The sequence below is a fragment of the Etheostoma spectabile genome, unplaced genomic scaffold (genome assembly GCF_008692095.1).
Source record: "Etheostoma spectabile isolate EspeVRDwgs_2016 unplaced genomic scaffold, UIUC_Espe_1.0 scaffold00001427, whole genome shotgun sequence".
Classification (NCBI taxonomy): Eukaryota; Metazoa; Chordata; class Actinopteri; order Perciformes; family Percidae; genus Etheostoma; species Etheostoma spectabile.
In genome coordinates this window covers 72,355-99,420 of record NW_022602751.1, presented here as the reverse complement: position 1 = coordinate 99,420, position 27,066 = coordinate 72,355, and the positions used below count along the sequence as shown (strand labels likewise).

At 39.8% G+C, this 27,066-nt stretch overlaps 2 protein-coding genes and 4 non-coding genes across 6 annotated transcripts; 3 read left to right on the top strand and 3 right to left on the bottom strand.

Annotated features, from left to right (window-relative positions):
* The first annotated feature begins 657 nt into the window (after positions 1–657).
* On the top strand, positions 658–739 carry trnas-aga (transfer RNA serine (anticodon AGA)). Its single transcript has one exon. It is a non-coding gene; the product is annotated as a tRNA-Ser (tRNA).
* A 4,418-nt stretch (positions 740–5,157) lies between these two features.
* LOC116675031 (uncharacterized) lies at positions 5,158–7,493 on the bottom strand. The gene is made up of 3 exons (XM_032507146.1): positions 7,401–7,493; positions 5,554–7,349; positions 5,158–5,211 (listed from the first exon to the last, which is right to left on the bottom strand). The coding sequence occupies exons 2-3, from the start codon at positions 7,138–7,140 to the stop codon at positions 5,158–5,160; spliced, it is 1,641 nt and encodes a 546-aa protein (XP_032363037.1). The 5' UTR covers positions 7,141–7,349; positions 7,401–7,493.
* Positions 7,494–7,504: 11 nt separating this feature from the next.
* On the bottom strand, positions 7,505–13,276 carry LOC116675035 (uncharacterized). Its single transcript, XM_032507150.1, is given in 11 exon segments — positions 7,505–8,199; positions 8,202–8,235; positions 8,462–8,586; positions 8,822–9,005; positions 9,092–9,430; positions 9,554–9,647; positions 9,733–9,869; positions 9,956–10,098; positions 10,174–10,308; positions 10,665–10,763; positions 13,234–13,276. Coding segments are annotated over 10 exon segments (1,590 nt in total). The 5' UTR covers positions 10,759–10,763; positions 13,234–13,276; the 3' UTR covers positions 7,505–7,894.
* Positions 13,277–15,299: 2,023 nt separating this feature from the next.
* Positions 15,300–15,371, top strand: trnat-cgu (transfer RNA threonine (anticodon CGU)). Its single transcript has one exon. It is a non-coding gene; the product is annotated as a tRNA-Thr (tRNA).
* A 3,133-nt stretch (positions 15,372–18,504) lies between these two features.
* trnaq-uug (transfer RNA glutamine (anticodon UUG)) lies at positions 18,505–18,576 on the bottom strand. The gene has a single exon. It is a non-coding gene; the product is annotated as a tRNA-Gln (tRNA).
* A 1,944-nt stretch (positions 18,577–20,520) lies between these two features.
* Positions 20,521–20,592, top strand: trnae-uuc (transfer RNA glutamic acid (anticodon UUC)). Its single transcript has one exon. It is a non-coding gene; the product is annotated as a tRNA-Glu (tRNA).
* The last annotated feature ends 6,474 nt before the right edge of the window (positions 20,593–27,066 follow it).

Genomic DNA, 27,066 nt, shown 5'->3' with positions numbered 1-27,066 from the left:
CCCACACTACTCCAGCATTTCTGCAACACCTACACAAAGACATCTGGAAACGTTACTCACAAAGCTTAGGTTTGAAAAAGGGTTGAGTTGTAGTCTGTACAGACAGACGGGTAGTTTTGCTGACCTCCCTATAGAAATGTTTAAAAGAATATTCTCCCTTGTTACTGGTTGAACAATGCTGAAATGTTTTCTAAGTCATTCCTATTACTGTAACTTTAGCATTGACTTGACTGTTGAATTCAGTAAGTGCTACTTGTTGGGGCAGTTGAACGTGACAATGCTACAGACGAACTGAAGATGGATGTCATTGTAATCACATTCAGATCACCTCAAATGGAGACACTGATGATTATTTGGTTCATAAGTGCTTCTCTTTGGGGTTGTCCCGGTAGTGAGTTCATCATCAGACATAGCTCTGAACAAATGCAGAAACAAGTAGGAAGTAAGCAGAAAGGTTATTTGCCCAACCGGATTTGTTAAAACATTAGATCTCTGTTACAAAATAGCTCTTGTACAAATAAGGGAGCATATCAATCAATCAAACTTCATCCACAACTATCCACAGACTATGATTGGCACTTTGTCCATGTCTGACATTACTAACCAATTGAAATGTTTATGAACATTCATGCAAACAGGTATAGGACTGTGTTTCAGGTTGTCGTGGCCGAGTGGTTAAGGCGATGGACTAGAAATCCATTGGGGTCTCCCCGCGCAGGTTCGAATCCTGCCGACAACGAGAGGCATTCTTTAAGAGCGGTAGAAAACCAACAACATGTGACACTACACCAAATTGCAGATGTACCTTCATGAATAATATTGTGTTATCTCATAACTACTGGAAGCCACCAGCCTCCACCAATGTATTTCTTAGCATTTATTTTCAGTCTGTTACAAGATTTGCAGTAAACGTTGTATTGTCCAGCAGAAAGGCAACAGATATGTTACTTTTTGACTATGTATTATACCATAGCAGTGCAAGCATTTTTCCCAGGTTTGATTACCAGCCACCACAGTTGTATTTACAGGTTTTGAAGCCATATACAACATTAACATTACATGTTTTACCCAGGTTTCTTCTTTTATTCAGTGATATTTCAATTTCCTTGCGGGAGTCTTCCCAAAAGGATTAATAAAGATAAGTCTATGTCTATCTCAGAAAAAAGTCCCAAAAATCTGAAAATCTTCAGGAGATGTAGCTCAGTGGTAGAGCTCATGCTTTACATGTATGAGGACCTGGCATCTCCAGCAGGTATTATGGTAGAGTCTTTAAAAGAGCTGCAAAACACATTACCTCTTGTGGTAATCTGACTGGTAGACAGCACAACAAGCACTTTAAACCTACAAGTTTCTATTTACAGTATTTATTAACTGTAGTGTAATGTATTTATTGTTTTATGCTCCATTTTTAATGGGTGTTACAGCAGGTATGAGCACAGTAGTTTCTATTTTTATGGATGAAATGAATTTGACAAACTATTAAACTTACTCTTCAGCCGTCAGAGAGATTTCACTTCAGACACTAGATTTGATGTCTAGCTATTCATATGCTTTGTTAAACATCAACAGACTGGATTGGAAAATATATTTACTGTTGGTACAAAGATCAGAATTAGCAGAGGATGGTTTCGATCCATCGAGCTCTGGGTTATGGGCCCAGCACGCTTCCGCTGCGCCACTCTGCTCTACTGTTCATGCTCAGGGGCTGGAAAAACAAGCCGAAATATGTCGGTCAAAGGCAGAAAGGAACTGTTCACTTGTGGCCATTAACGACAAAAAGACAAACTTGAAGAATAAAAAAAAATATTATGCATTGTCATGTTTCCTGTATTGAGCATCATTGTCAAACATAACACCAGACCTTTTGACAGCGATAAGTACCCCACTAACACAGAACGTTTAGAGAACGTTAGTTTTTGGTTCTCTAAAGGTTAGTTCGAACCAAACCAAAAACTAACGTTTAGGGAACGTTCCCTCCTGGTTATAACGTTCCCTAAACGTTAAGAGAACCAACCAACTGTAACGTTCCCCTGCGGTTGCGCCGTACCTTCACACAACGCAAACAACACATAATTTAATGGTGGTCACTAGGGATGAGCGAGTACAGCATTATCTGTATCTGTATCTGTTTACCACATGAATTATCTGTATCCGGATCCGTACTCGGACTGGGCGGGGCCTAAACCGGAAGTGGTCAGATTTAACCCGGAAGTGGGTCGGGTTGTCTTGAAATGGGGGGGGGGGGGGGGGGCTTTAACCGGTATGTTATTTTAAGCATGCAATTGATATGGGTTGATAAGAAATTGTTATATTTATTGCTGATTAGAAAACTATTTACATGACAGCATCAGCATTGAGTGTCATTGGTGTTGTCCTGGTAACAAACTATATAGTCCTACAGTATATAACAAGTTTTGCAACAATAAATACAACAATGTGGTTGCAATTATTAAGTAAAATGTAATGAACAAGAGTTTTCATACTCAATAATATAACTTTATTTTTTAACTTTTAATTTTTCTATGATCAGTGTGATGATTTATTTATTTTTGGTTCTTTTTTATTTTCACACTCACAGACACACACACTCAATTGTGAGTGTGTGTGTCTGTGAGTGAGTAAAAGATACAGAGAGAGAGAGAGAAACAAAGAGAGACGGGGGGCGGGTGGTTGGAATGTGTTTGTGTGTGTATCTTAATTTGTAATATTATTCATTTATACCGCAACTGCCTTTTATTTTTTTTTATAAAACACAGCAAGAAAGTTTTAGACATTCAAAAAAACTGGTAAGAGCAGCAGGCAGTTTAAAAAAAAAAAAAAAAACTCCGACGGCAGAGATGCAACGCCAGTAGCATTCTACCAACACCATGTCTAAACAAACTCCACGTTACCAGAAGTCTCCTGGTTACTAGGTACTAGTTCAAACCGAAGTATAAAACAAACCTGAAGCTGAAGAAACCCTAAATGTTAACGGGAAAGCCCGCGGACCTGAAGGGTAGAGAGCTGTTCACTTCTCCGCACCCTGAGTGCGTGTGAGAACAGCCGGTGGGACACAACAGCAACAGGAGTCTGTCTGTGTAGGGAGGGGTGCTGGGACTAGCCTATCACAGAATAGTGTAGGGGAGGGGCGCTGGAACTAGCCTATCACAGAATAGTGTAGGGGAGGGGCGCTGGGACTAGCCAATCATAGAATAGTGTAAGGGAGAGGCGTTGTGACTGGCACTGTGACTAGCCTATCACAGACCGGAGACACAGTCAGTGGAGACTTTCACTGAATCCGAGCACGGATATTGACTCACATTACTCGTATGATACTTGTACTCGGCAAAAGTGCTTTATCCGTACCGGATACTCGTTTCAGCCGAGTATTCGGCTCATCCCTAGTGGTCACACATCCCTTTATAACAAATGGCAGATGTGCCGTCATGGACAATATTGTAATATCTCATAGGTACTGGAAGCCACCGATGCATCTCTGAGCATTTATGTTTGAGTCTCAATAACCAGATGTGTTGCAAGATTTGCAGTGAACGTTATATTGTCCAGCAATGGTGTTATAGTGGTGAGCATAGCTTCTTTCCAAGCAGTTGATATGGCTTTGATTCCCAGCCAGTAACTTTCTTTGAGTAACGTTACTTGCTTTGTTTGTCAAAAAGTAACCAGAAAGGTTACTTACCCAACCCGGTTTGATAAAAAATTAGATCTTGGTTATATCGCACAAATAAGGGAGCATAACAATCAATCAAGCTGCCTCCATGAGGATCCCCAGACATAGAAATGTTCCACCACCCGCAATTAAGCCTGTCTCCTCAGCTTCTAGGCGCCGCTGCATCACTTCCTCTTCAACACCCGGTCCCGCCGAGGTGTTGTATTGCTTTGTTGTTATTTTGTTTTGTTTTTTTGTTTGCCATTGCCGTACAATTGTCTTTGTATGTGTGTGTGTGTGTGTAGTTTTTACATTTTTTCTTCCATCTCGTTCCATGTTCCATGTTCTTGTTTGGACACGCACACAGGGGACAAGCTTGTGGGCCCGTACAGCTGCCGCAGGAAGACGGCGCGCTGGCCCCTCGACGTGTTCCACTACATCCTCGACGTGTCTGCCTACGCCTTCGTGCTGTGGCGCCGTGCCGATAAACTGAGAAAAACAGAAGAAAAACCAAACACTTCTAGAGGTCCACCCTTACACATAGGAAACTGAAAAGTACTGAACCAACATCAACTTAATAAGACAACGTGTGGCCGGCTGGTTGGGAGGCGAGGAGGATGAGGAATGCCTGCTGGCCTCTCCCCCCCCTGACGTCCTCCATCTTGCTTCTTTAAATATCCCATACTCAACAGCTGCAGCCAATCATGAGTTGGGTGTGGGCTGCCTCCACCAGTCATCCGCAAGCACCGGCACAGCGCTATTTGCATACAAAAAAGAAAAACAAAAGGACATACGCACGGCAAAACAAACTAATACGACCGCAGTGGTAACAAGAATACATGGGGATATTATTAAAAGAAACTGCCAAGCAAACACTAGCACTGGCACTTTGGGCACTGACTGCCTGATTTTAACGTCTTCAGTGCTGCTGGAATGAAAATTAATACATTGATTATTTGATACTAGTTGACTATATCGCGATATGCAACTGAAAGAAGAATCACTGTGTCATCATGGATCTAAGAAGAGGGAGCCGACTCGTAGGGATCTGCACCACCAATAAACTGTAATTTCTCAAAATATCTTCCTCCCCTATATCTCACTGAATTATTATTTATTCTGTAGTTAGTAATCGCTGTGAGCAGTGTTTGAACCTGCGCAGGGAGACCCCATTGGATTTCAAGTCCAACGCCTTAACCACATATTCTTGCCCTCCTCGTTACTTTCCATTAGAAGCTGCTGCTCAGTGGGTGAAATATATGGTGCATGCGTCTTCTCAATTTTGCATCAGTAAATCTGTGATCGATACCGTGGTCTATTTGAGAAAGCCGTGAACGTGCACTTATCCCAGCTATCTACACCTGGCTCGACATAGTTCACCTTCTCATCCTGCACAGCAAAAAGTCCAGTGTTGAATTAACTCCCACAGAGTTGATTTCAACACTTTTTGAGGGTTTATATAGGTCCACACTCTCCAGAGTTAAATTAACACTTTCAAAATAGTTAAACAATTAACACTCGGCCAGAGTTCCTTTTTTAACTCGTGAAACAGAGTTATAGTAACACTGAGGGATTAGACAAGTAACACTGCTCAGAGTTAATTTCTTTTTAACTTTTTGGGTAGGGTTAATTTCACTCCCTAAAGTGTCAATTATTTACTCTGAAAAAATGTTAAAATTTATTGTAAAATGTATTAAATATATACTTATATTAATAAGAAGTAATCACAATAAACAATTATTTTCATAAACATTTGTCCCTTGCAGTCAAGTGAACTAAAACATTGTGAATGAAGGTATGATGTACATATATTCATCTGAAAGATTGTATGAGCTTTGAATATCAAACGGTTTATGAAATTTAACCTCAGACATTTTAAGTAGACATCTTTCCGCACGTTGTAATACTCTGAATGCATGATGGTGGTCATCAAAATTTTCTGTAAACAGCTTGTTTGTCAAAAAGAAAATTTGATCTTCAACCAGAAGTACATCACTTATTTGACAAAAGACTGGCATGTCTTCTTCCATTGCACTGCAAATAACTAGTCCAGCTTTATACACTACACCATCAACTTTAACCCAACTAGTCGAGAAAACATCCTTTGACAAGATCGTTTCAAACATTTCATTGTTGATCACATTCTCATCTCTGAAGAAAAAAGGTTTAATTGGCCCATACTCATTTTGCTTGAGGGTTAACGTTTCCCAGTGATAAGCAATGGCCATCTGATGCCTTTTAGCAAGTGATTTGGTTACGTTTTTGAAATTTTTAAAACAATCTTTAAACAGCTTGTGTTTGGCCTCAAACCTCATACACCACGTATATAATAAGGGACCAATTTTCCTTATAGAAGATGGGTAATGGATCATAAAATGATGCTTAGGTATCAAGTTTCTATGTGGATACAAGTGCTTAAATAGTTTGTGGTGGTCAACAATCAAATGCTTTAAATATATTGTCATACCTAGAGTGAGAGAAGGTGAAAAAACTATGTTCATTATTTGAAGTAACAACAGTAACAAATTCCAGTTTTTGTTTCCTGCAGGAATAATGTCACCAAACAACAGTGGGATGTTCTTCACAAGACACAATGTCTGAATAGAATTCAAACCAATGCCATTGCCAGCACTCTCCAAAATAATCTTTGTAGGACGATTTTTTCGTTCTAAAAATCCATAATCAAAACCATAAATCCTGGAAAGCAAATCCTGTTCTGATATAAAGTGTTGTGTGAGATATCCAAAAAGCAATTTGATCTCATACTGAACAACACCCTCAAGAAGATCATGCATGATATCAAATGAATAGTTATTACAAACATGAAAATACTTCAATGAATTAAGTGTAGACCTTTTTTTTAAACCATAAAGTGACTTCAATTGTGGGTTTTCCTGGAGAGACTGGCAGTGCATTTCAAACATATCTTTTCCACGAAGGATCACCTTTGGATCATCCTCACTGTATACCGTTTGACAATCATTCTTCTCAATCAAACAAAGGCGACAGAAATGACGGCTACTGAATGACTCATTAAAACCAAGAATTGTGTGCATCCCTAGATTATCTCCAGTGATCTGACAGATTGTACCATATACCTTCTCATCTGAAAATGGAAGACTTAGCCCTTGGCTTTCTAGTTTTTTCAAATCACTTATCAACGGTTGTAGTATAACATCAAAACCATACTTGTGCAGATCTTGTGTATGAAAAAGTGTTACCAAATGGATGTTCATCAAAACCGAATTAAATTTAGGGGGCAAGTTTCTTACAACAAAATAAAGACAGCCAATTTTGTGAATTCCACGTTTGGAGCCAAGGGGATTGGCTGTTTCAAAATCATCATAGTATAGTTGGATTTGTAATGCATGTCTATTAGCTGTAAAAAAATGGTGGGTTTTAAAATAACTTCCATCAAAAAAGTCAGTGTAAGTGTCAGGCTCTGATCTACAATCTCTCTTTAGCAAAACACAAATGTCTGGATTTCTGCACATGAACTTCAATGTTTCTAAAATCGGCACATATATAAAAGTATCTTTCACAGGTACTTGATCATAAGTACCAGATTTCTGATTTCGCCTGTTGTCATATCTCACTCCCAGTGTTATTTCTAATGGCTCGACAACTCCCCATTTTTGGTGGAAGTATTTATTTCGTTTCCATTCTGTATTTAGATTTGTAAACGGGTTTTCATAATCTTCAAAAGATTCATTTATACTAGATATGTTGGGGTCAGTTATAGGTAAAGCAGAAATAGCTGTATGCTTTGCTTGTGAGCGAATCTCACTTGTTAGTTCTTCCAAATCTCCTACAATTGAGGATACCAAACTGTTGGAAATCCCACTCCCCTGTATTTGGCCACGATGGATGCACACATTTCTTTAGTTGGATCTTTAGTAAGTCCTGAATCATTACTCTCAGAAGAAACACTGGAAGAGCTACATTGATTTTGTGGATTAAATTTGTCCTCCAAAGCATGTGCCTGAGATGAAGTTGCAACTGGCTCACTAGATGAACATGCAGCAGTTGAAGTTTGAGCAATTTGCTGAACATTGCTATGAACACTATTAAGGTGCTTCCGAAAACCTGTATATGTTAGGAACTGATGCCTACAGCCTTGCTGAGAACAAAACAATTTGAACTTGGGTCCAGGATAGTAACCATGTTCAACTCTTAAATGTGAAATCAACTGCTGACTGCTGGGATAATTTTTCTGACACATGAAACAGGTCAACATTTTATAGCGTCTTACTCACAGGGTGAGAGTGCTACTGGCTGGTTAAGCAGTCTTGCTCTCAAGTCTTTAACTCTGGGTGACTCCTTCATTTTCCCCACATCAATGTTATACACTGTTGTCTGCAGGAATGTGTAAAAATTCACAAGTGCCACATCGTAAGACAAATTAAACACAAAATGTGCTTTGAAAAGTTCATCAAATGCCCCAAGGGAGCGGTTTGCCTTGCATGGGATGAGACGCTTATCCATGGTGATGTAGAACCTGTCGATCTTGCTCTTCTGTCGCCCAACAGCGAGGAGGTACGGCTGCTGACCCGCTGGTTGCGGAGATGCTCTTCCAAACTGCAGCATGACTAGGGTTGAGATCAGAAAACTGAAAATTAGACAAAAGAAAATTGTGCAGCCAAAGAGAAAACTACATTATAGAATAGATTATTCAAACATCTTTTCATTGGCTAGTGCTAGATGGGAATGATGACTTCATTACAATTCCATCCACTTTTTAACAACCCTCATTTACATTTGTGGCTAAGAAGGTGACATGAGAAATTATCATCATCATCTTAATTATATAATTACCTTATGAAAGACAACAAGTCTCTCAACTGCATCACATGCACTAATTTTTGGAGACTTCAGTCCCCCTGGAGGTGGTGGAAGCATATGTAACAGCAACAACAGGGAAGCCATGTCTTGGTCATAGGCTGAGGACAAAGCGTCACAAGAATTAAATGAAAACTCTTCAAATGGAATACTTTAAGTTTGAATGAGTACAGGGAGGCATCACGAGAATGTTGTAAACCGTTATCCATCTATTAGTCACATTTATCCCAAAAATCAGATCAACGTTCAGAGATGCAGCAAATAAAGAAATGAAATATTATTGCAGTTATAGTTTAACTGCAATTATACCAGATTTATTAAAATTAAATAACTTACTTGTTGCATCATCAAGATCACTTCCTGGGGGACTTTCTGCTGACTGCACCAAGCGTCGCAACTCTGGTGTTGAGGTGAGCCGCTTAGCCTCTTTCATGACCTTTGGCTTGAAGAACAAATCCCATTTCTGAAGCAGCCTGGAGGATGTTTCGTCATCAAATAGGAGAGTGAAGTCTTGGTCCACCTTTAAGAAAGAAGATATAAACTACTACTACTTTAGGAAATACTTTCAATTTTCAGGCCTTTATAAACATCTCATCCCAAACGTACCAATCCTTGTGTATCCAGGAATCTTGGGAAGCTGGAAAGGATATCAACACTTCTGCCTGGGTCATTAACAAGCTTCTGACGGTGCTGAAAGGTCTCCCTCATCTTCTGGAAAACCAAGGAATTGTCTGTGGTATGGTTGAGCAAAGACATGGCCTCTTGGCAAGCATCACCATCAAGCTGCCTTTCAACATTAACAGTCCTTTGGAAATTTGGCCCCCCTGGAGAAAAGTCAATTGGGCTATTTGGGGGCAATGCAGATCCTTGACGATTCTTCCTCTGGACTGTTTTCAGACGCCAAGAAATGTATCCTGTGCTGCTTGCAGCATCATAGAAGTGTTCCTGAAATGAAAAAAAGAAAAGAAATGCATTATGAGAAATCTCACAGAATTCAAATATCAATATTGTCCACAGTTTTGTGTCACAACATGACATGAAAGTGTTAACAATAAAAATGCCTATTACATAGCCCTTCTTGGAGTATGGATCCTTGAGGGAAGGGAACAACATCACTATCCCACGTGCATAATCTTCTCTGATTGCTTTAGTGGGGTGGTACCTGAGAGGAGATATTAAATCAGTACATTTATACAATGGCCATGCAGATATTTGGCAAAAATAAATATAAAGTAAAACAAACCTACCCATGTTTGTCAATCATGTCAGCCACCAGGATGTTAACCATTTTTCTTCTTGCAGCATCTGTTAGAGTTTCTGTTGTTTGGTACTCCTGTAGTACTTCTTCACCCCTAGACTTGCCTCTTAGCACAGCTTCAATCAACTAATAAAAAACATGAACATTAGAATACCAAACATGGTAATAAACAGCTTTTCTCAGAGTGAAAAAATGTGAAAGTATTAAGAAACCTGTTTAGCAGACACAGCATCACATGTATCCTCAATTCTTTGTCTCTTCCTAGGGACTTCATCTAGGATTATAGTTGATGCACTTGAGCTGAAGCTTGAGTCAGACGTCTCAGAAGCAGAAGACAAGGAGAAATCAGAGAATTCTACAGGAATAGAAAAAATTAAAATAAATAATGTGAGGCGTAGAGTGCTTTATTATACCTGCCTTGATATCTCACCCTGATCTGAGAAAACTGTCAGCACCACATTTCCTTGTCCAACGAGGTCGCTGAATATTTCTGCATCAACTTCTGTCCCTGTTGCATCCTTGTATATAACTTTTGCATCAGGTGGCAGGCAAAATCTCTCAATGACTGGAAAAGATAGTAAGGTCAAACTGAATGTGCCTTTGATGTAAGCACCGGTTCTTTTCTCATAGCCAATAACTGTGCACGCTAAATACATACATCCATTACTGTATAATCCTTGAATAGATGTAGAGCACTTTTCCCCTCACATAATCCATTCCCTCTTAAATCCAAATAAAAAAATTGATGAATGGCTTTTTTATTGACTGTTTTGGTGTATATTTACTTTACACTCTATGAAGCACAAATTACAGAACTGAAAATGTTTAGAAATTGAACCCCATTTACAATACAAAACAGTTTGACAAAGGCATGTAAAGAAATGGATGTGGTTTAAATCCGTTTTCCTAAGCCATGCTAACCTTTTTCATGGAATTGCATAAAGTCAAACGGTCCTTCATCCTCATCCAGCTTCACATATTTCTGCTGTTGGCTGTACTTCACCTGGACCAGCATTTTTACTGAGACATGCAAGGAAGCTTGACAAAGTAAATTAACATTTTAGGAAAAACAGTAAAAAAATAAATAAAAATAAAGCTAAGTTGACAGTGTTACACCATTTTTGGTGACCCATCAGATTCTGTGACCTGCAGTGAAAATGGGGCTGTGACTGAGATATTATAAGGCTGCTTATGCGTTGTCTCATCAGTATTTAATGATGCACTTAAATGTTTAATACATGTTAATATCAGTCACCAGGGTGGCTACAGGTATTAACAAGTTAAATTTAAGACTTTTTAATACCAATTCTAAATGAAATTTAAGACCAAATTTACGATGAAAATACAAAGTGGAAATATACAGTAATCTTTCCAAGTAAACACAAAATTAACAGTATGGTAAAATAACAATAATCTGTTGAGTTTAAGAACATTGAGTTAATGTGTGTAATCTAAAAGCATAACACAAAAATGTAATTGCTGTCCTAATTTATATTACAATATTTTCAGAACATTTGGGTCCCTTGAAAAAATGGTTATAACATCAAGTGAAATAACATCAAGTGAATATTTAAAAAAAAAAAACACTGTTCCTTTTGAACAAAACAAATAATTAAATGCCAATTTCCAGCTGCTTTTAAAATGCAAAGACTCATATATGATTTGTGCCTAACAGACAGAGAGAGAGAAAGAGAGAGAGACTCAGATGGATGGGTTGCAGTTTGTGGAGGACTCATCATGGAGAGAGAGTAGACAGCAGTGTGTATGAGTGTTTTGCGGTGTGGGAATGTGTGTGTGTGTGTGTGTGTGTATCTATATGTGTGTTTTCAGGTCTCCATGTGACCAATTTTTGTTCAAGTTTTGATGTCTATTCCTGAGCTTTTGTGAATATACTTGGAAAATAATTAATCTACTATAATAAACAAAACAGTGACTTTGCACTTGAGAAAGCCTTCCCAAAAGAGTGTCCTTACCAATTTATAACAATACACGCACAGACAAGTCCAGCTGTTTGCTTTTGGTTGTCTGGCTCAGTGTCTCGAACATAATTACAACGCACCGCATTTTTGGACTTCTGTGATGAGGTCCTTTTTTATATATGGCGCCAATCCAAATTTAGCCACGTATCTGGTCTTGTCTTTTCCAGAGGTAAATGACTGTACAAGCCTTGAATCTGGAAGCATTGCTTGGAACACTTCTTCAGTCCCGTCATTTGACCTGTATGAATTGTGTCTTGTCACGGTCCTCAGCCCGGAGTGTTGGCGTAGAGCCACAAACTGCTCGTAGGTTAACTGGCGTTGTTGCTGTAGATTTCCCGCATAACATCTAGCGTTGACATCGTTGCTAGCGGTGGAGAAGAAACTAGCGATGGCGGGGTGCTGGCGTGCCTTTACGTAGGCTAGTCTGTGTTTTTTGCTTTGTACATGCGATTCCACCACTCTGATCCCCATTGGCCCAAGTTTGAAAATCTTCCGCCACATAACGCAGTTCGCTTCATAAGCATTTTCAGGCACCGACCTTAACCAAGGATACTCGTTTTCAAGCCACTTGTCACTGAACTTGCATTTCCCCATGTTTCTAGACGGCTATCAACAATTGCTGTATCACCTGCATGCTGCGAAATTACGAATCCCGCGAAATAACAAATCTCACTGACTACGGCCACGTCAACACCCGCCCACGAAGCAGCTTGATTGGTTGGAGTGGTTAAGCTTAGGATAGCCGATTGGTCAGGGGATAGGACCTGTACAAATGGGGTTATGTTACCGCGACAACGCAGCGCAAGGCCTACCGGAAAAAAATATTCAACAACAGATTGCCTGCATTTTCGCCGTGACATGACAAACATATTTAAGACCTACCCGATCTGAATTTAAGACAATTTAATGCTTTTTAAGGCCTTAATTTTAGGAAACGTGATTTAAGACTTTAAGGACCCGCGCCCACCCTGAGTCACAGCCCGGTGATTTTATGCTAATTTTGTACTTTAGCTTTAATTTAGTAATTTCAGTACAATTAACTGGTAATACATACTTTTACTTACAAGTAAATAAGTACTTTTTCCAACACTGCAGGTACACTCAAATACAGTGGTATGCTGGTCACACAGACAACTAAGTTAACCATGTGAAACACCGTCTGCGTGTTGGGACATGTTTTTTTGCGGCCCCTTTGATGTTCAAAGTGAAGGGGGAAAAAGACGTTAGCTCCAGCCTCGAACTAGATTTTATGCAGTAAAAACACATAACGCTTTGCTTTTCCTTTGTTAAATCATCATTGATAAAGTTGGAGATGGTTTAGGTAACAAACTGTTAGCTATCTTACCATACACTGCTAGCTAGCTAATCACCAGGACAAATTTGCTGTTCAGTTCTGGCAACAAACACGGTTTTGTAAGGCACATGTTCTCTGTAGAAGTTTCATTGTTCATACTAAAATTCTTAGCAGCAATTGATAATTGTTTCAGTAAGTTTGAGGTAATTAGACTTACCGTGTATTACTGCGTGGGAGGTAGAAAATGGCGCCGGCTTGTCCCCTCTGTCTCCAACCGTTGAAGTGAAATGCATGGGCGGAGCTTAATTACGTCTCTGCGGAGTTGATTAACAGAGCCCCTAGAACTGTGGCGGTGTAGTCTCGTCTCCATTTAGCAGCAGTTACAGCACAGACAAGCTTGCCTAGTCACTTACTGGAATGTGTGACTCAAGTCAGAAGTGGCATATCTGTGAGCTAATGACAGCCCTGGTTTATAGTGGCCCATTTTAATAAATATTGGCACAGAAACCCAGTTCAATAAGTTTATTCACAACGTCAGTCAGAATCAGTGGTTGACTTTACATTCCTTTTGAAAAAGGACTCGTGAATCTTCCCAAAGGATTACATTAACGGAGAAGGTGCATTTAAGTTCCTGAAATATAAAAAGCAAACAATTAGTGCATCTTGTTTAACATTGACATTGATGCACTGGGGCAGACCTGTGTTGGGCTTTAAGGTGTGTTTTTCCCTGAGTTTCAAACACAACCTGAAGTCTTACACTTGCCTTGGGTTCAGAGTTGGAATCACAGTCGCTAGCAGCAGCGTTGCCTTTAATAGCAGCAGTGTTGCCGGTCTTGCACGTTGTACGTTCCAGGAGCATTTCCAGGAAGTAGTTCAAACCTTGGACAACCTAAAGTTACAGTAAACAGGACTCAGACATGTGAGCACCAATAAGACAACGCAAGTCATTGAATATGTAAGGATTAAGGCCAATGTCAAAAAGAAAAAAACGCATGAGTTCAGAGATTAAGTAACAAGTTTGACATTGGCCCTAATCCTCTTCCATAGTAGAAAAATAAAGTTTAACGTTACCTGAACTTTAGCCGATGTAATGTCCAGAATTGCGTAATTAAACATGTCTTCTGTGTTGGCTTTGTTGAATTCAACCACAGCAAACTGCGCCGCTTCTAAAACATCAGTGCGGTTCACCGGGACTTCTTGTGGGCTACCGGGAGGCAGAGGAGGAGGAGATTGTCCAGTTACAAAGCGGCCGGTGAAAGCAGAAACAAAAACGCAAACCCAGACAAACAGCATGATCGCAACAGGTTGTTCTTTAGTAGCTATTAGGAGTCCGGTTATCGGCTCTGAGTGGACTAGTTCAAAGCCGAGTTAATAAACCGTCTAGAGAAACATACACACACCTGTTTCCTTTCTGTTGATGAACACCCACACAGGTGTTTCTAGTTAATCTGGCTGATTAGACCACACCCCAGGACTCTGTGGGTGTCCTTTTGGTGCGTTCGTGCCACCTGGGAATATCAGGGACCGCCCCCATCATAACATTGTTTTTCTGACTGCCAGCAAATGTCTAATAAGGGAGAACTCCTAGTCTCGGGAAACTTCCGGATTGGTACAAAGGGGCTTAATAGGGAGTGAGATAGGGAGTGAACAGATGTGTGTTCCTCTTTTCTGTCATATTGGCGTTTGGCATAACAACTTGTTGCATTACTGCCACTAACTGTTGGGCATAGACCACTCTGCCACACTACCTGTAAGTGTCAGCTCTCCACATCGGGACAAACACAGGCACCGTAACTAATGATATGCTTGTTAATGTTATTGTAAAAAAAAACCTTTGCAAGGAAAAAGCCAATACTTTATTAAAAACGGCCAATACTTTATTAAGAACCAAAACCAACCAAACGGGAAAGTTGTGTGAAGGTACGGCGCAACCGCAGGGGAACGTCACAGGTGGTTGGTTCTCTTAACGTTTAGGGACCGTTATAACGAGGAGGGAATGTTCCCTAAACGTTAGTTTTTGGTTTGGTTCGAACTAACCTTTAGAGAACCAAAAACTAACGTTCTCTAAACGTTCTGTGTTAGTGGGGTCCTTATTGCTGTCAAAAGGTATGGTGTTATGTTTGACAATGATACTCAATACAGGAAACATGACAATGCATGATAATTTTTTTTTATTCTTCAAGTTTGTCTTTTTGTCGTTAATGGCCACAAGTGAACAGTTCCTTTCTGCCTTTGACCGACATATTTCAGCTTATTTGTCCAGCCCCTGAGCACGGACAGCAGAGCAGAGTGGCGCAGCGGAAGCGTGCTGGGCCCGTAACCCAGAGGTCGATGGATCCAAACCATCCTCTGCTAATTGCTATACTTTGTACCAGCAGTAAATATGTTTCCAGTCTGATGTTTAACATAGCGTCTGTTGCTGCTAGTGTCTGAAGTGAAATGTCTCCGACGGCTGAAGAGTGAACTTAATAGTTTGTCAAGTTCATTTCATCCATAAAAATAGAAACTACAGTGCTCATACCTGCTGTTACACCCATACAAACTGGAGCATAAAACAATAAATACATTACACTACAGTTAATAAATACTGTAAATAGAAACATGTAGGTTTAAAGTGCTTGTTGTGCTGTCTACCAGACAGATTACCACAGGAGGTAATATCTTCTGCAGCTCTTTTAAAGACTCTACCATAATACCTGCTGGAGATGCCAGGTCCTCATACAGGTAAAGCATGAGCTCTACCACTGAGCTACATCCCCTGAAGATTTTCAGAGTTTTTTTTTACTTTTTTCTGAGATAGACTTAGACTTATCTTTATTAATCCTTTTGGGAAGACTCCCGCAAGGAAATTGAAATATCACTGAATAAAAGAAGAAACCTGGGTAAAACTTGTAATGGTAATGTTGTATATGGCTTCAAAACCTGTAAATACAACTGAGGTGACTGGAAATCAAACCTGGGCAAAATACTTGCACTGCTATGATATAAATCCCAGTCAAAAAGTACCACATCTGTTGCCTTTCTGCTGGACAATACAACGTTCACTGCAAATCTTGGCATTGAGACTGAAAATAAATGCTAAGAGATACATTGGTGGAGCCAGACAGACATGAGATAATAAAATTTCATTGTTGAAGGCATTTCTGCAATTTCTTATATTGCAATGAGTCATTAATTTGCTACCACCATTAAAGAACACCTTATTGTCAGCAGGATTCAAACCAACATTGTTCATGAAGTCACATCTGCAATTTGTCATTGGTTTTTCTACCACTCTTAAAGAATGCCTCTCATTGTCGGCAGGATTCAAACCTGCGCGGGGAGACCCCAATGGATTTCTAGTCCATCGCCTTAACCACTCGGCCACGACAACCTGAAACACAGCCCATACCTGTTTGCATGAATGTTCATAAACATTTCAATTGGTTAGTAATACCAGACATGGACAAAGTGCCAATCATAGTCTGTGGATAGTTGTGGATGAAGTTTGATTGATTGATATGCTCCCTTATTTGTACAAGAGCTATTTTGTAACAGAGATCTAATGTTTTATCAAATCCGGTTGGGCAAATAACCTTTCTGGTTACTTCCTACTTGTTTCTGCATTTGTTCAGAGCTATGTCTGATGATGAACTCATAACCAAGACGACCCCAAAGAGAAACACTTATGAACCCAATAATCATCAGTGTCTCCATTTGAGGTGATCTGAATGTGATTACAATGACATCCATCTTCAGTTAGTCTGTAGCATTGTCATGTTCAACTGCCCCAACAAGTAGCACTTACTGAATTCAACAGTCAAGTCAATGCTAAAGTTAGGGTAATAAGAATGACTTAGAAAACATTTCAGCATTGTTCAACCAGTAACAAGGGAGAATATTCTTTTTAAACATTTCTATAGGGAGGTCAGCAAAACTACCCGTCTGTCTGTACAGACTACAACTCAACCCTTTTTCAAACCTAAGCTGGGTGAGTAACGTTTCCAGATGTCTTTGTGTAGGTGTTGCAGAAATGCTGGAGTAGTGTGGATACGTGGCCTAAATATAACAACAGATATGCGTTGTTATAGGAAAACGGTATTAACCCTTGGGGCCCTGAGGCAATTTTTAAAGTTTCATTTCCGTCTGGATTTATTTTAAAAATTCATAAAGTCATACTATAGTATGACAAAATATTCATAAAATGTCATAAAAAGTCAGAGTAGTGTCAAAAATTCATAAAAAGTCGTAGTATAACATGTCAAAAATTCATAAAAGTAATATTTTAGTATGACAAAAATTCAAAAAATGTCATAAAAAGTCAGAGTTTAGTATAACAAAAAAATCATAAAAAGTCATAGTATAGTATGTCGAAATATTTATAAAAAGTCATAGTTTAGTATGACGAAAAAATCATGAAAGTCATGGTATAGTATCTCAAAAAGTCATAAAAGTCATAGGATAGTATGTCAACAAACACATAAAAAGTCATAGTATAATATGTTAAAAATTCATGAAAGTCATAAAAAGTCATGGTATAGTATGTCGAAAAATTCATAAAAAGTCATACTATAGTATGTCGAAATATTTATAAAAAGTCATAGTATAGTAAGACAAAAAAATCATGAAAGTCAGAGTTTAGTAAGACAAAAAATTCATAAAAGTCATAGTATAATATGTCAAAATATTCATAAAAAGTCATAGTATAGTATGTCAAATTAAAAAAAAAAGTCATAGTATAATCTGTCAAAATTTCATAAAAGTCACAGTATAGTATGACAAAATATTCATAAAAAGTCGTAGTGTAGTATGTCGTAACAAGTCCAGATTTATAGTTCTTGCTGTAAAACAAGAATCCAAAGTCCTCTGGAGAATGCGGGCGTTGATCCCGCTACTTCTCGCATGCTAAGCAAGCGCTCTACCATTTGAGCTAATTCCCCTTTTCAAAAAGAATCACAGTATGTTGAAAAAATTCATAGTAGAGTATGTCAAAAATTCATAAAAAGTCATGAAAAGTCATAGTATAGTATGTCGAAAAATTTCATAAAAAGTCATGGGTTAGTATGTCAACAAAAACATAAAAAGTCATAGTCACTTCCTTAAAAGTATTTCAAAATATTCCTAAAAAGTCGTAGTGTAGTATGTCGTAACAAGTCCAAATTTATAGTTCTTGTTGTAAAACAAGAAGAATCTAAAGTCCTCTGGAGAATGCGGGCATTGATCCCGCTACCTCTCGCATGCTAAGCAAGCGCTCTATCATTTGAGCTAATTCCCACCTTTTCAGAAAGTGTCATAGTATGTTGAAAAATTCATAAAAGTCATAGTATAGTATGTCTACAATATGTTCAACTTAGTCTAAATATGGAGCTCCTTCAAGTTAACATGAAGTACATGCCACCACCAACATACTGTTTTCAGTCAAACAGCCAAGAATATTTTACCCGTTAGCCTAGATGTGGACAGTGTAGAGGTTGATTTTTTTATTCCACCAGTACTCCGGCTTAAATCCAGGTTCCACCGAGACTTGAACTCGGATCACTGGATTCAAAGTCCAGAGTGCTTACCATTACACCATGGAACCACTGTTTTGAATGGCAACATTGATTTGCCGGGCAGCTTCTTCCATAATATTAACACTTATGCTATTGAAGGCACACAAAAATTACTGGTTAACTTAAGTCATTTAGTAAGCTAAGCATTACATTTGATGTATCAGTCAGGATGGCCAATCGGTCCAAGGCGCTGTGTTCAGATTGCAGTCTCCGTTGGAGGCGTGGGTTCAAATCCCACTTCTGACAACTAGTGTGTTCATCTGGAACAATTGTCTGAGACATAAAATTGGTAATAAAGAACTTAGCAGTTCTTTGAATTTAAGAGGACATGAAGTTGGGAAAGAAACACAATTGCAAGTAAAGTGTTTTGTGAGCATCTTTATTGTCAACACATGTAAAGTTCCCATGTGTTTGTACACAGTAGACATATCTACTGCTGCATTCACTGTCTGTGGCAAGTCCCACATCCTCTGAACGCTTAGCTAACTAAATGACTTAAGTTGGCCTGTAATTTTTGCTTTTTAATCTGCGTTGTGATTGTTGTTTGCCTTTAAGATCATACATGTGGATATTATGAAAGAAACTGCCAAGCAAACTCTTGCAAAACTTCTAAAGGTTCTATGGTGTAATGGTTAGCACTCTGGGCTCTGAATCCAGTGATCTGAGTTCAAATCTCGGTGGAACCTGGTTTTAAGTTTGTATATATGCATTAGCTTAAGTTAAGTGTGATGTCTTGTTTGTGTTGTAGTATCTATAGAGATTTGTGGTGTAGTATGGAACCATTGTCCTGTCTTTTATGTATTATGAAACTTATTGCCGCCTGTCTTGGCAGGACTCCCTGGAAGAAGAGTTACTGTAGCTCAATGGGATTGTTCCTGGTTAAATAAAGGTTAAAAAAAAAAAATTAATCGTAATCTGTCCAAACATTCCTCTCTTCATCACCGACATACTGGAGTCGGCCATGTTTAATTGGATGCTCTCCAGTTATTGTTGTTTGGTAGATTAACATTATATTTTCCTACTTTGGGGACTTTTCATTTCACATTCTTTGTCTGATATTTTCTATTCCCTGTTTGTATTTTCTGTGACTGCATGTGGTTTTAAATCTGTTGGAGTTTCTTCAGACTAAAGCAAAGACACTGATGATGTCATCCAAAAGAAACATAAAGGACAGCAACCTGTTTCCAGAGGACACTAAAGAATGACGGAGCAGCAGGAAACAGAGCAGCTCAAATAGCAAACAGCTGATTTATTCATCTGACTCGTAGAATAACGCCAATGATTGACTTGTTTTAAATGTCTGGGAATGTGGAACAGCTCCATGCTGACTACCTGAAATAAAACAAGGCCACATGCTGATTATTGGGGACTTGATTTGATGGATTTATTCTTCCTGTTGTGTCTCTGTTTAAACTCCTAATTTAAAGGTAAAGTCAGCGTCCACTAAAGGTTGTGTTGTTGCTGCTGACAGACTCAGATTATTATTCTAAGTGTGTGACAACATTATGGGATGGATCCCTACAGAGATAGACCTTTTAGTTAAAGAGGAACATCCTTTTAGTTTAGATCCTTTAGTTTCCAACCAGACCAGAGTGGTGATTGGAGGAACAGTGGAAAGATGAACCAAGATGGCTTTTAATATATATATTTTCTTTTTCTATTGACTATAGTTGTGTTATTAACAGAAATCAACCTGTCAACATTTCTATTCATCATAAAGTTCCGACCCTAAGTTTTTTACCACCAGTTCAAAATGGAGCTGAACACGGAGGAAGATTCCTCCGTAACGGCCGCTCTGCTCTGCTCCGTGCCCCCGCTGTCCGGTAATAGTTAAAGCAGATAAAAACCTAATGAACACTCAAAAGCTTCAAGATAAAACTTTCTTAAGAAGCTTCTTCATGTTCAAGAGAAGGCCTGTTTCCAGCCAGACTATGAATTGATTCATGAAATCCCTGTTTTTAATCAGTAGCCAGTCCCATATAGTCTAGCGGTTAGGATTCCTGGTTTTCATCCAGGTGGCCAGGGTTCAACACCCGGTATGGGAGTTGGTATTTAACTGGTGAAGGTCTAAGAAAGATCTGTACAATCATTGTCAATGTACGTTGTTACGTATGTACCCCGTGCCCTGATATTCTTGTCTGAAAAACTGTTTAATTTAGACACGATATATGTCTATATAATAAGTCATTATAAAAACAATAACTAGACATGTTGGTGGTGAAAAACTTGAATCCTGAATGCCAGACTTGACTTCTTGCTGTGTTTTATCAACAAGTGATGTATGTATTTATGTGCCCTGTTCCTGGCATATCTGTGGATGCAATCATAAAATCACTGTTATTATTCAACGTGTCAGTCCCATATGGTCTAGTAGTCTGGATTCTGCCTAAATAACCTTCACTCACATTCTTAAGGAGTCCTCTGGAGACTACAATCAGTAGATCTGAGAAAGCTTTCAGTTAGTTTGATTTTACATCCATATGGCTTAAGTGGTGCCCAAAATTTCTTTGGTCCTTCTCCTAAAGACTTCTAATAGTAAGGAAAACCCTGGACCATTGGCAGATAACATGGAGTTAGAGCAGGTTGTTTGCTGGGAGAACCTGCATTGAGATGAAGTAGAGAAGGACAGTTTTTATTCATGCAGGACAAGAGTTCGTCTTTGCCAGCTGAAAATTCTCATTCCACAAATTTAACCCACAACTTAACAACTTGTGGAACCGACCTTGAGTTGCTTAAAGATCGAGCTCCCGCTCATAAAACATCACCCAGGTGCAGTCTCTGTGGCGCAATAGGTCAGCGCAGTCGGCTGTTAACTGAAAGGATGGTGGTTCAAGTCCACCCAGGGACGATTGATGCTTAAATAACCTGGAGTGAGCCAACTCTGGGATTTATCCTTCTACAGAAGACCATAGAGCAGCCCAAAGATAACCCAAGTGGCCTTATGTCTATCAGAAGGTGCAGTTCCGCAAACCATGTACATAATAATCTTTAGACTCCTTTCTGACTCTCCTGTTTATATCTGTACCGGCAATGCCCTGTTGTTAATGACCACCCAATCGTAAGTGTTCAATGTGAAATACTCATTCATTGCCAAAATTGTCGGTGACTGTGACGGGGTGCATGTCGGCCGTCACGGTAGCGATACGGTACCTATACCATCCAAAGACTGAGACTGTAGGTATATGTTAACTGCCCGTATATGTTTAACGTGTTCATATGTCTTGTTAATTTTCACAATGTTTGAAATCATCAGTTAACCTAGCCATTCTCCATTTCCCCACAGTAATCCCGTAGCTTTCTTGTGCGCACATTTTAAGATCAAACTACGGTGATTTACATGCTACTGCTACATTCATCAATCCATCATTCTGTTTAAAACCATCCCATACTTCACAAACATTACCTATTTACAATAACCACACATCACTCAGATCTCTGTTAACTATGTGTCTGTTTATTTAGTTTCAAAGTGTAAGGTGTAAGGTGTGTTTAAACGTGGTTAATTATATCACCATCTTATCACAGCGTCCATGCTTGTGTCTTTGTTATGCGAATACTCTGGAAGTCTACTTATTAAGACGTTCCCTGTTATGCGTTCCCCTTTATCACTACTGATTATAAAACACATGCCTGAGATTGTTGATCTCAGAAATAACAATAAAATCACAACTTCCATTCATGTGCTTGAGCCACTGGTTGACCATCTGAAAGTCACTGTATTTTCAGCATCAGTTGTGGTTTTTTGTTTGCAAATCTCTTGGAAGTCTACTTGTTGAGAGTATAATTTCCCACCCGTCTCCACCAATGCTTCTCTCTGAAATCTTGAGGAGATGTAGTTCAGTGGTAGAGCTCATGCTTTCCATGTATGAGGACCTGGCATCTCCAGCAGGTATTATGGTAGAGTCTTTAAAAGAGCTGCAACAGGTATTTCCTCACTACATGCCATTAAGGGTCTACCATTCAGCAGGTGGAGACATTTCACGTCAGACAGTTGCAGCAGCAGAGGCTTTGTTAAACATCGGCACTAGACATAAAGTCTACCACTGACACCACTCAGCTCATCATCAGAGAAACTTTGCAGCATCAGCTCTCTGTCTGTGTGTGTGTGTGTGTGTGTCTGTCTGTTTGTGTATGTGTATCTGTGTGTGTGTGTGTGTCTGTGTGTCTTCATAATTCTCGCTGCCTGGGGGTAACAACCTAAGGCGGGATGTCCAAGCTCCGTAGAGATCACACAGCTGTTGCCATGGTGCTGATATGATTGTAGAAGCTGATTTCTACATCAGATTCCTCAGTAAAGCAGAGCATGGAATAACTCCTGCTGGACACCTGCACTACACTACCTGGGTTTCCTGAGTAGAAGACACCAGCCGTCAGTAGAAGAGACCCACACATACACGTATATATAAATATGTACACATCATATATATATACAGCCATCATTAGAAGAGAACCGCAGCTTATTGGAGCTCTTCTTTTGGAACTTGATCCACAAGGCAGCAGGGTAAAAAGCAGAATAATATGGTTTAAAGAGGCTTGTCTCGACAGAATCAGAACACCAGGAGGACTTCCTGGCGACCATGTTACACACACACTCTCACATACACTCTCACATACACACACACTCACACACACTCTCACATACACTCTCACATACACACACACTCACATACACTCTCACATACACTCACACACACACACACAATCACACCCACATACATTCTCACGTACACACACACAGAAACATATATACACACATACACTCTCACAAAGACACACAGACGCATACACACACAGACAAACACACACACATACAGTCTCACTCACTAATATACACTATTGAGGTCATAAGTGTGATTTGGAATTGAATGTGCAGCCTTCCCATTGTATTTATGTTATGGAATTAAAAGCTATTCTATGGATGATTTTGAGCATGTTTCATTTTTACTACACACTGCTATTATTCTGAACACAACTGTACGTGTGTCAGTCCCTCCAGTATTTCGCAATGTCGTAATGGTACAATTCACACAAATTCAACCAATCACCGTGACTTTGGTGCGACCCCCAATTTTGACCAATCACTGCAACTTTTCCGTAAATTTGACCAATAACTGGAGTCTCCCGCAACTTCATCTAATCCCAGCAGTCCCACGTGCCAGACTTTGTCTCAGTATGTGACACACATGGTGGATGCAGGAAAAACTGGAGATGAGACGTATAGGATGACCTATATTGAGAACAGCTACGCTCATTGTAAGTGCAATGATATGTTAAAGACCAAAAAATATTTTATTAAACCATAGGAATGTGTCCGAGGCCAGGTGAGGAATTAATGTAAAAACAAGCCACTGATACATGTTCAAATTTGATTCATTCAACATATTGCCTTAAATCCGCCAGCCAGTTTCATATTATACCAACCTTTACAGCATCCCAAGTCTTATTGGGAAAGTTACTAGGAAAACTTAGAGGCCTAGAGTAATTTTATTTTCCTCAAGTTTCCTTATTTTTAAACATAAAAAAAACATATTGCAATACAAGATATTGTTACTTTTAACGCAAGACAAGATTAGCTTTTTACAAAATCGCCTGCAAAAATCAAGAATTTTGGGCTGCAATACTCTCAAAAAAAGACCACAACATTCTGGAGGAACTGATGTGTCCGTCTGCTGAAAAGTACAATTTGTGACCCATGTGTGTGTGTGCGCATGTTTATGCTTGAGAGCACAATGTGATCTTTTGCAGGTCTCTGGTACTGTGCATTTCCATGTGTTGGACTGCACAACGTCAACATTGAGGTAATTTGCAGCTGCTGGTTGTACGATTGTGCGTTTGTGGGGGGCCTTGTATGTGTGCAGGTGTTTTAGTTGGTCTTTACATGTGCTCATCTGCTGTAAAGCACAATAGTGCTCCATTAGACCACCAGGTCAAAATTGACCTAGGAAAACCAAATACTATGCATTTAAAACCCTAAAATTCAATGAAATCAGTAATTTTACTAGCAAAGATCATTGATAACCACCCATGTTATTTTTGGTTAATAGAAACTCATTTCTGATAAAGAAACTTATCCTAAGTCAAATTTGACCCAAACACTAAGTGAAAACGAGTTTTAAAACTAATAGACTCAAGCCTACTAGTGGGTACTTGCCATGCTGACTGTTTTAGTTAATCTCAACAGCAACAGTGTTGATCCCAAAGTGATAACCTTTTCTTGCAATTGTTTTTGTTTGGAGGAATGCTTAAAGTAATGGCAAAGGGAAACCATTGTGCTTCCTAGCAGATGTAATCATTCATTGCATAGAAATTATCAGAGAAGTATGGTAAAATCAGTTCAGTTTAATATCGGCACAGATATAAGTAGGTACATGCAGAAACATGTCAAAGGCGCGTCTGGTTGGCGGCCTGGTCGCCCAGCGTCTGGTTGGCAGCCTGGTCGCCAGCGTCTGGTGGCAGCCTGGTCGCCCAGCGTCTGGTTGGCAGCCTGGTCGCCCAGCGTCTGGTTGGCAGCCTGGTCGCCCAGCGTCTGGTTGGCAGCCTGGTCGCCCAGCGTCTGGTTGGCAGCCTGGTCGCCCAGCGTCTGGTTGGCAGCCTGGTCGCCCAGCGTCTGGTTGGCAGCCTGGTCGCCCAGCGTCTGGTTGGCAGCCTGGTCGCCCAGCGTCTGGTTGGCAGCCTGGTCGCCCAGCGTCTGGTTGGCAGCCTGGTCGCCCAGCGTCTGGTTGGCAGCCTGGTCGCCCAGCGTCTGGTTGGCAGCCTGGTCGCCCAGCGTCTGGTTGGCAGCCTGGTCGCCCAGCGTCTGGTGGCAGCCTGGTCGCCAGCGTCTGGTTGGCAGCCTGGTCGCCCAGCGCTGGTTGGCAGCCTGGTCGCCCAGCGTCTGGTTGGCAGCCTGGTCGCCCAGCGTCTGGTTGGCAGCCTGGTCGCCCAGCGTCTGGTTGGCAGCCTGGTCGCCCAGCGTCAGGCAGGTTTGGAGCCGATTGGGTCCATTCAGGGGAACATCTGCAAGTTTTTGAACAGCTTTCTCAGCTTCCACTTCATTGGTTTCCAGTTGTGCTGAAAAATACGTAGAAATTGTTAAGTTCCAGCTATCCTTGATGTTAATACTGTAAAGAATTTACCATTAAGGCTTCTTTGTTGTTTTTTTTAAGTAAATGAAGTATTAAGACGTCTTTTTAAGACTTGATAGCCCCAAAATACTTCATTGTAATTAGGCCAGTGGAGTTTGTTTACAACATGGAAGAATCTGTAAGGAGATTAAGCTAGAACAGCAGTTGTGTTGATGTGCTGCATTTACTTGGTTTGGGAAATTCCACGATCACTACAGAGCTATCTTCACTGTTCTGTTGCTTTTGAGAGCAAATTGCCACATAAAATAAGTTCAATTTTAAGTTATTTTTCATGTAACTGGACATTTTTAATATTAGACAATACGGTGAGAGTGATAGGCCGAGATCCGTAAGAACCAATTGTTGTATTCTTTAAATATATAAATGTCTGAATAATTTGAGAAGCCAGCTGTATACCCACATTGTATGGGCAAAATAGCTTAAATTAAACACGGGTTGGAATTGCCATTCCAAAAGCCAGACAATTTAACCTTTATTTTCTACATTGTGCCACAAAGAACCTCAGCTGTAAACAAATTTGCAGCATTTTCCCAATTTGATTTCATAGAACCTGCTCACCTTCTTTAGCAGCTTGGATCAACTTGGACTCCATTGACTGGAGAAGTGCGAAGGCCCTCTTCATGGAGATATCATTGGGAGACACATCTGCAGCACAAAATAAATTCAGTTAGTGTCCGTAAGTAGCTCTTGAAAGATTCTGTCACTAACGTTCTTACCTCTAATCATTCTCCTCTGCAGCTCATCATCATGTCTTTCATTTGTGCCGCCAACTGGCAAACTCAAGCCTAAGGACAATGCAATTACTGTTAATCAAATGTTTCTGCTGTTTAATGCCACACATCATGAACTTGTTCTAGCTAAATTTCATTTCAGTAATTGAGAAATTTACCCAATTCTTAACATTTGCTATACTCCACTACACATTTGAATACAAGCTTCAAACAGAAGAAATGTAACAACCTTTGTTAATCCAAACAGTCAGCACACAAACAACAAAGACCCAAACAGCTGCCATCGCTCCAGTCACCAAGAGAAACTGGTTCCTGTGCTACATGCCAGGTTAAAACCATCATGCAGGTAGCACAGCTGTTTCTGATCAGCTCTGATTGGCTCTCTCTGCAGAGTCAGTGCTAGTTGAGATTCAGCCAAAGAAAAATGGGAATTTGGAAGCAAGGGACATTTATAGACGATATTGTGAAGAAAGTCCAGGAAGTTGTGTTTTTTACAAGAAAGAAAGTCAATGAGGTTTGTCTGAACACTGTTAGACTTTTTATTGTAAATTTGCGTTAACTTACTGGCAACGTGCTGTAACTTCCTGATTACAGTATCATAACTGTACATGTTTTTTTTACAGTATAATACCCTTACTGTAACTTAGTTTTACAGTTTTAAAAA

Excerpts from the sequence above, each read along its gene's own strand:
- LOC116675031 (XM_032507146.1), bottom strand. The coding sequence starts at position 7,140 with ATGTGCAGAAATCCAGACATTTGTGTTTTGCTAAAGAGAGATTGTAGA. Across the intron at positions 5,212-5,553 it reads ACCACCATCATGCATTCAGA|TGTTACTATAACTCTGTTTC; the intron begins GTATTACAACGT and ends CTAATCCCTCAG.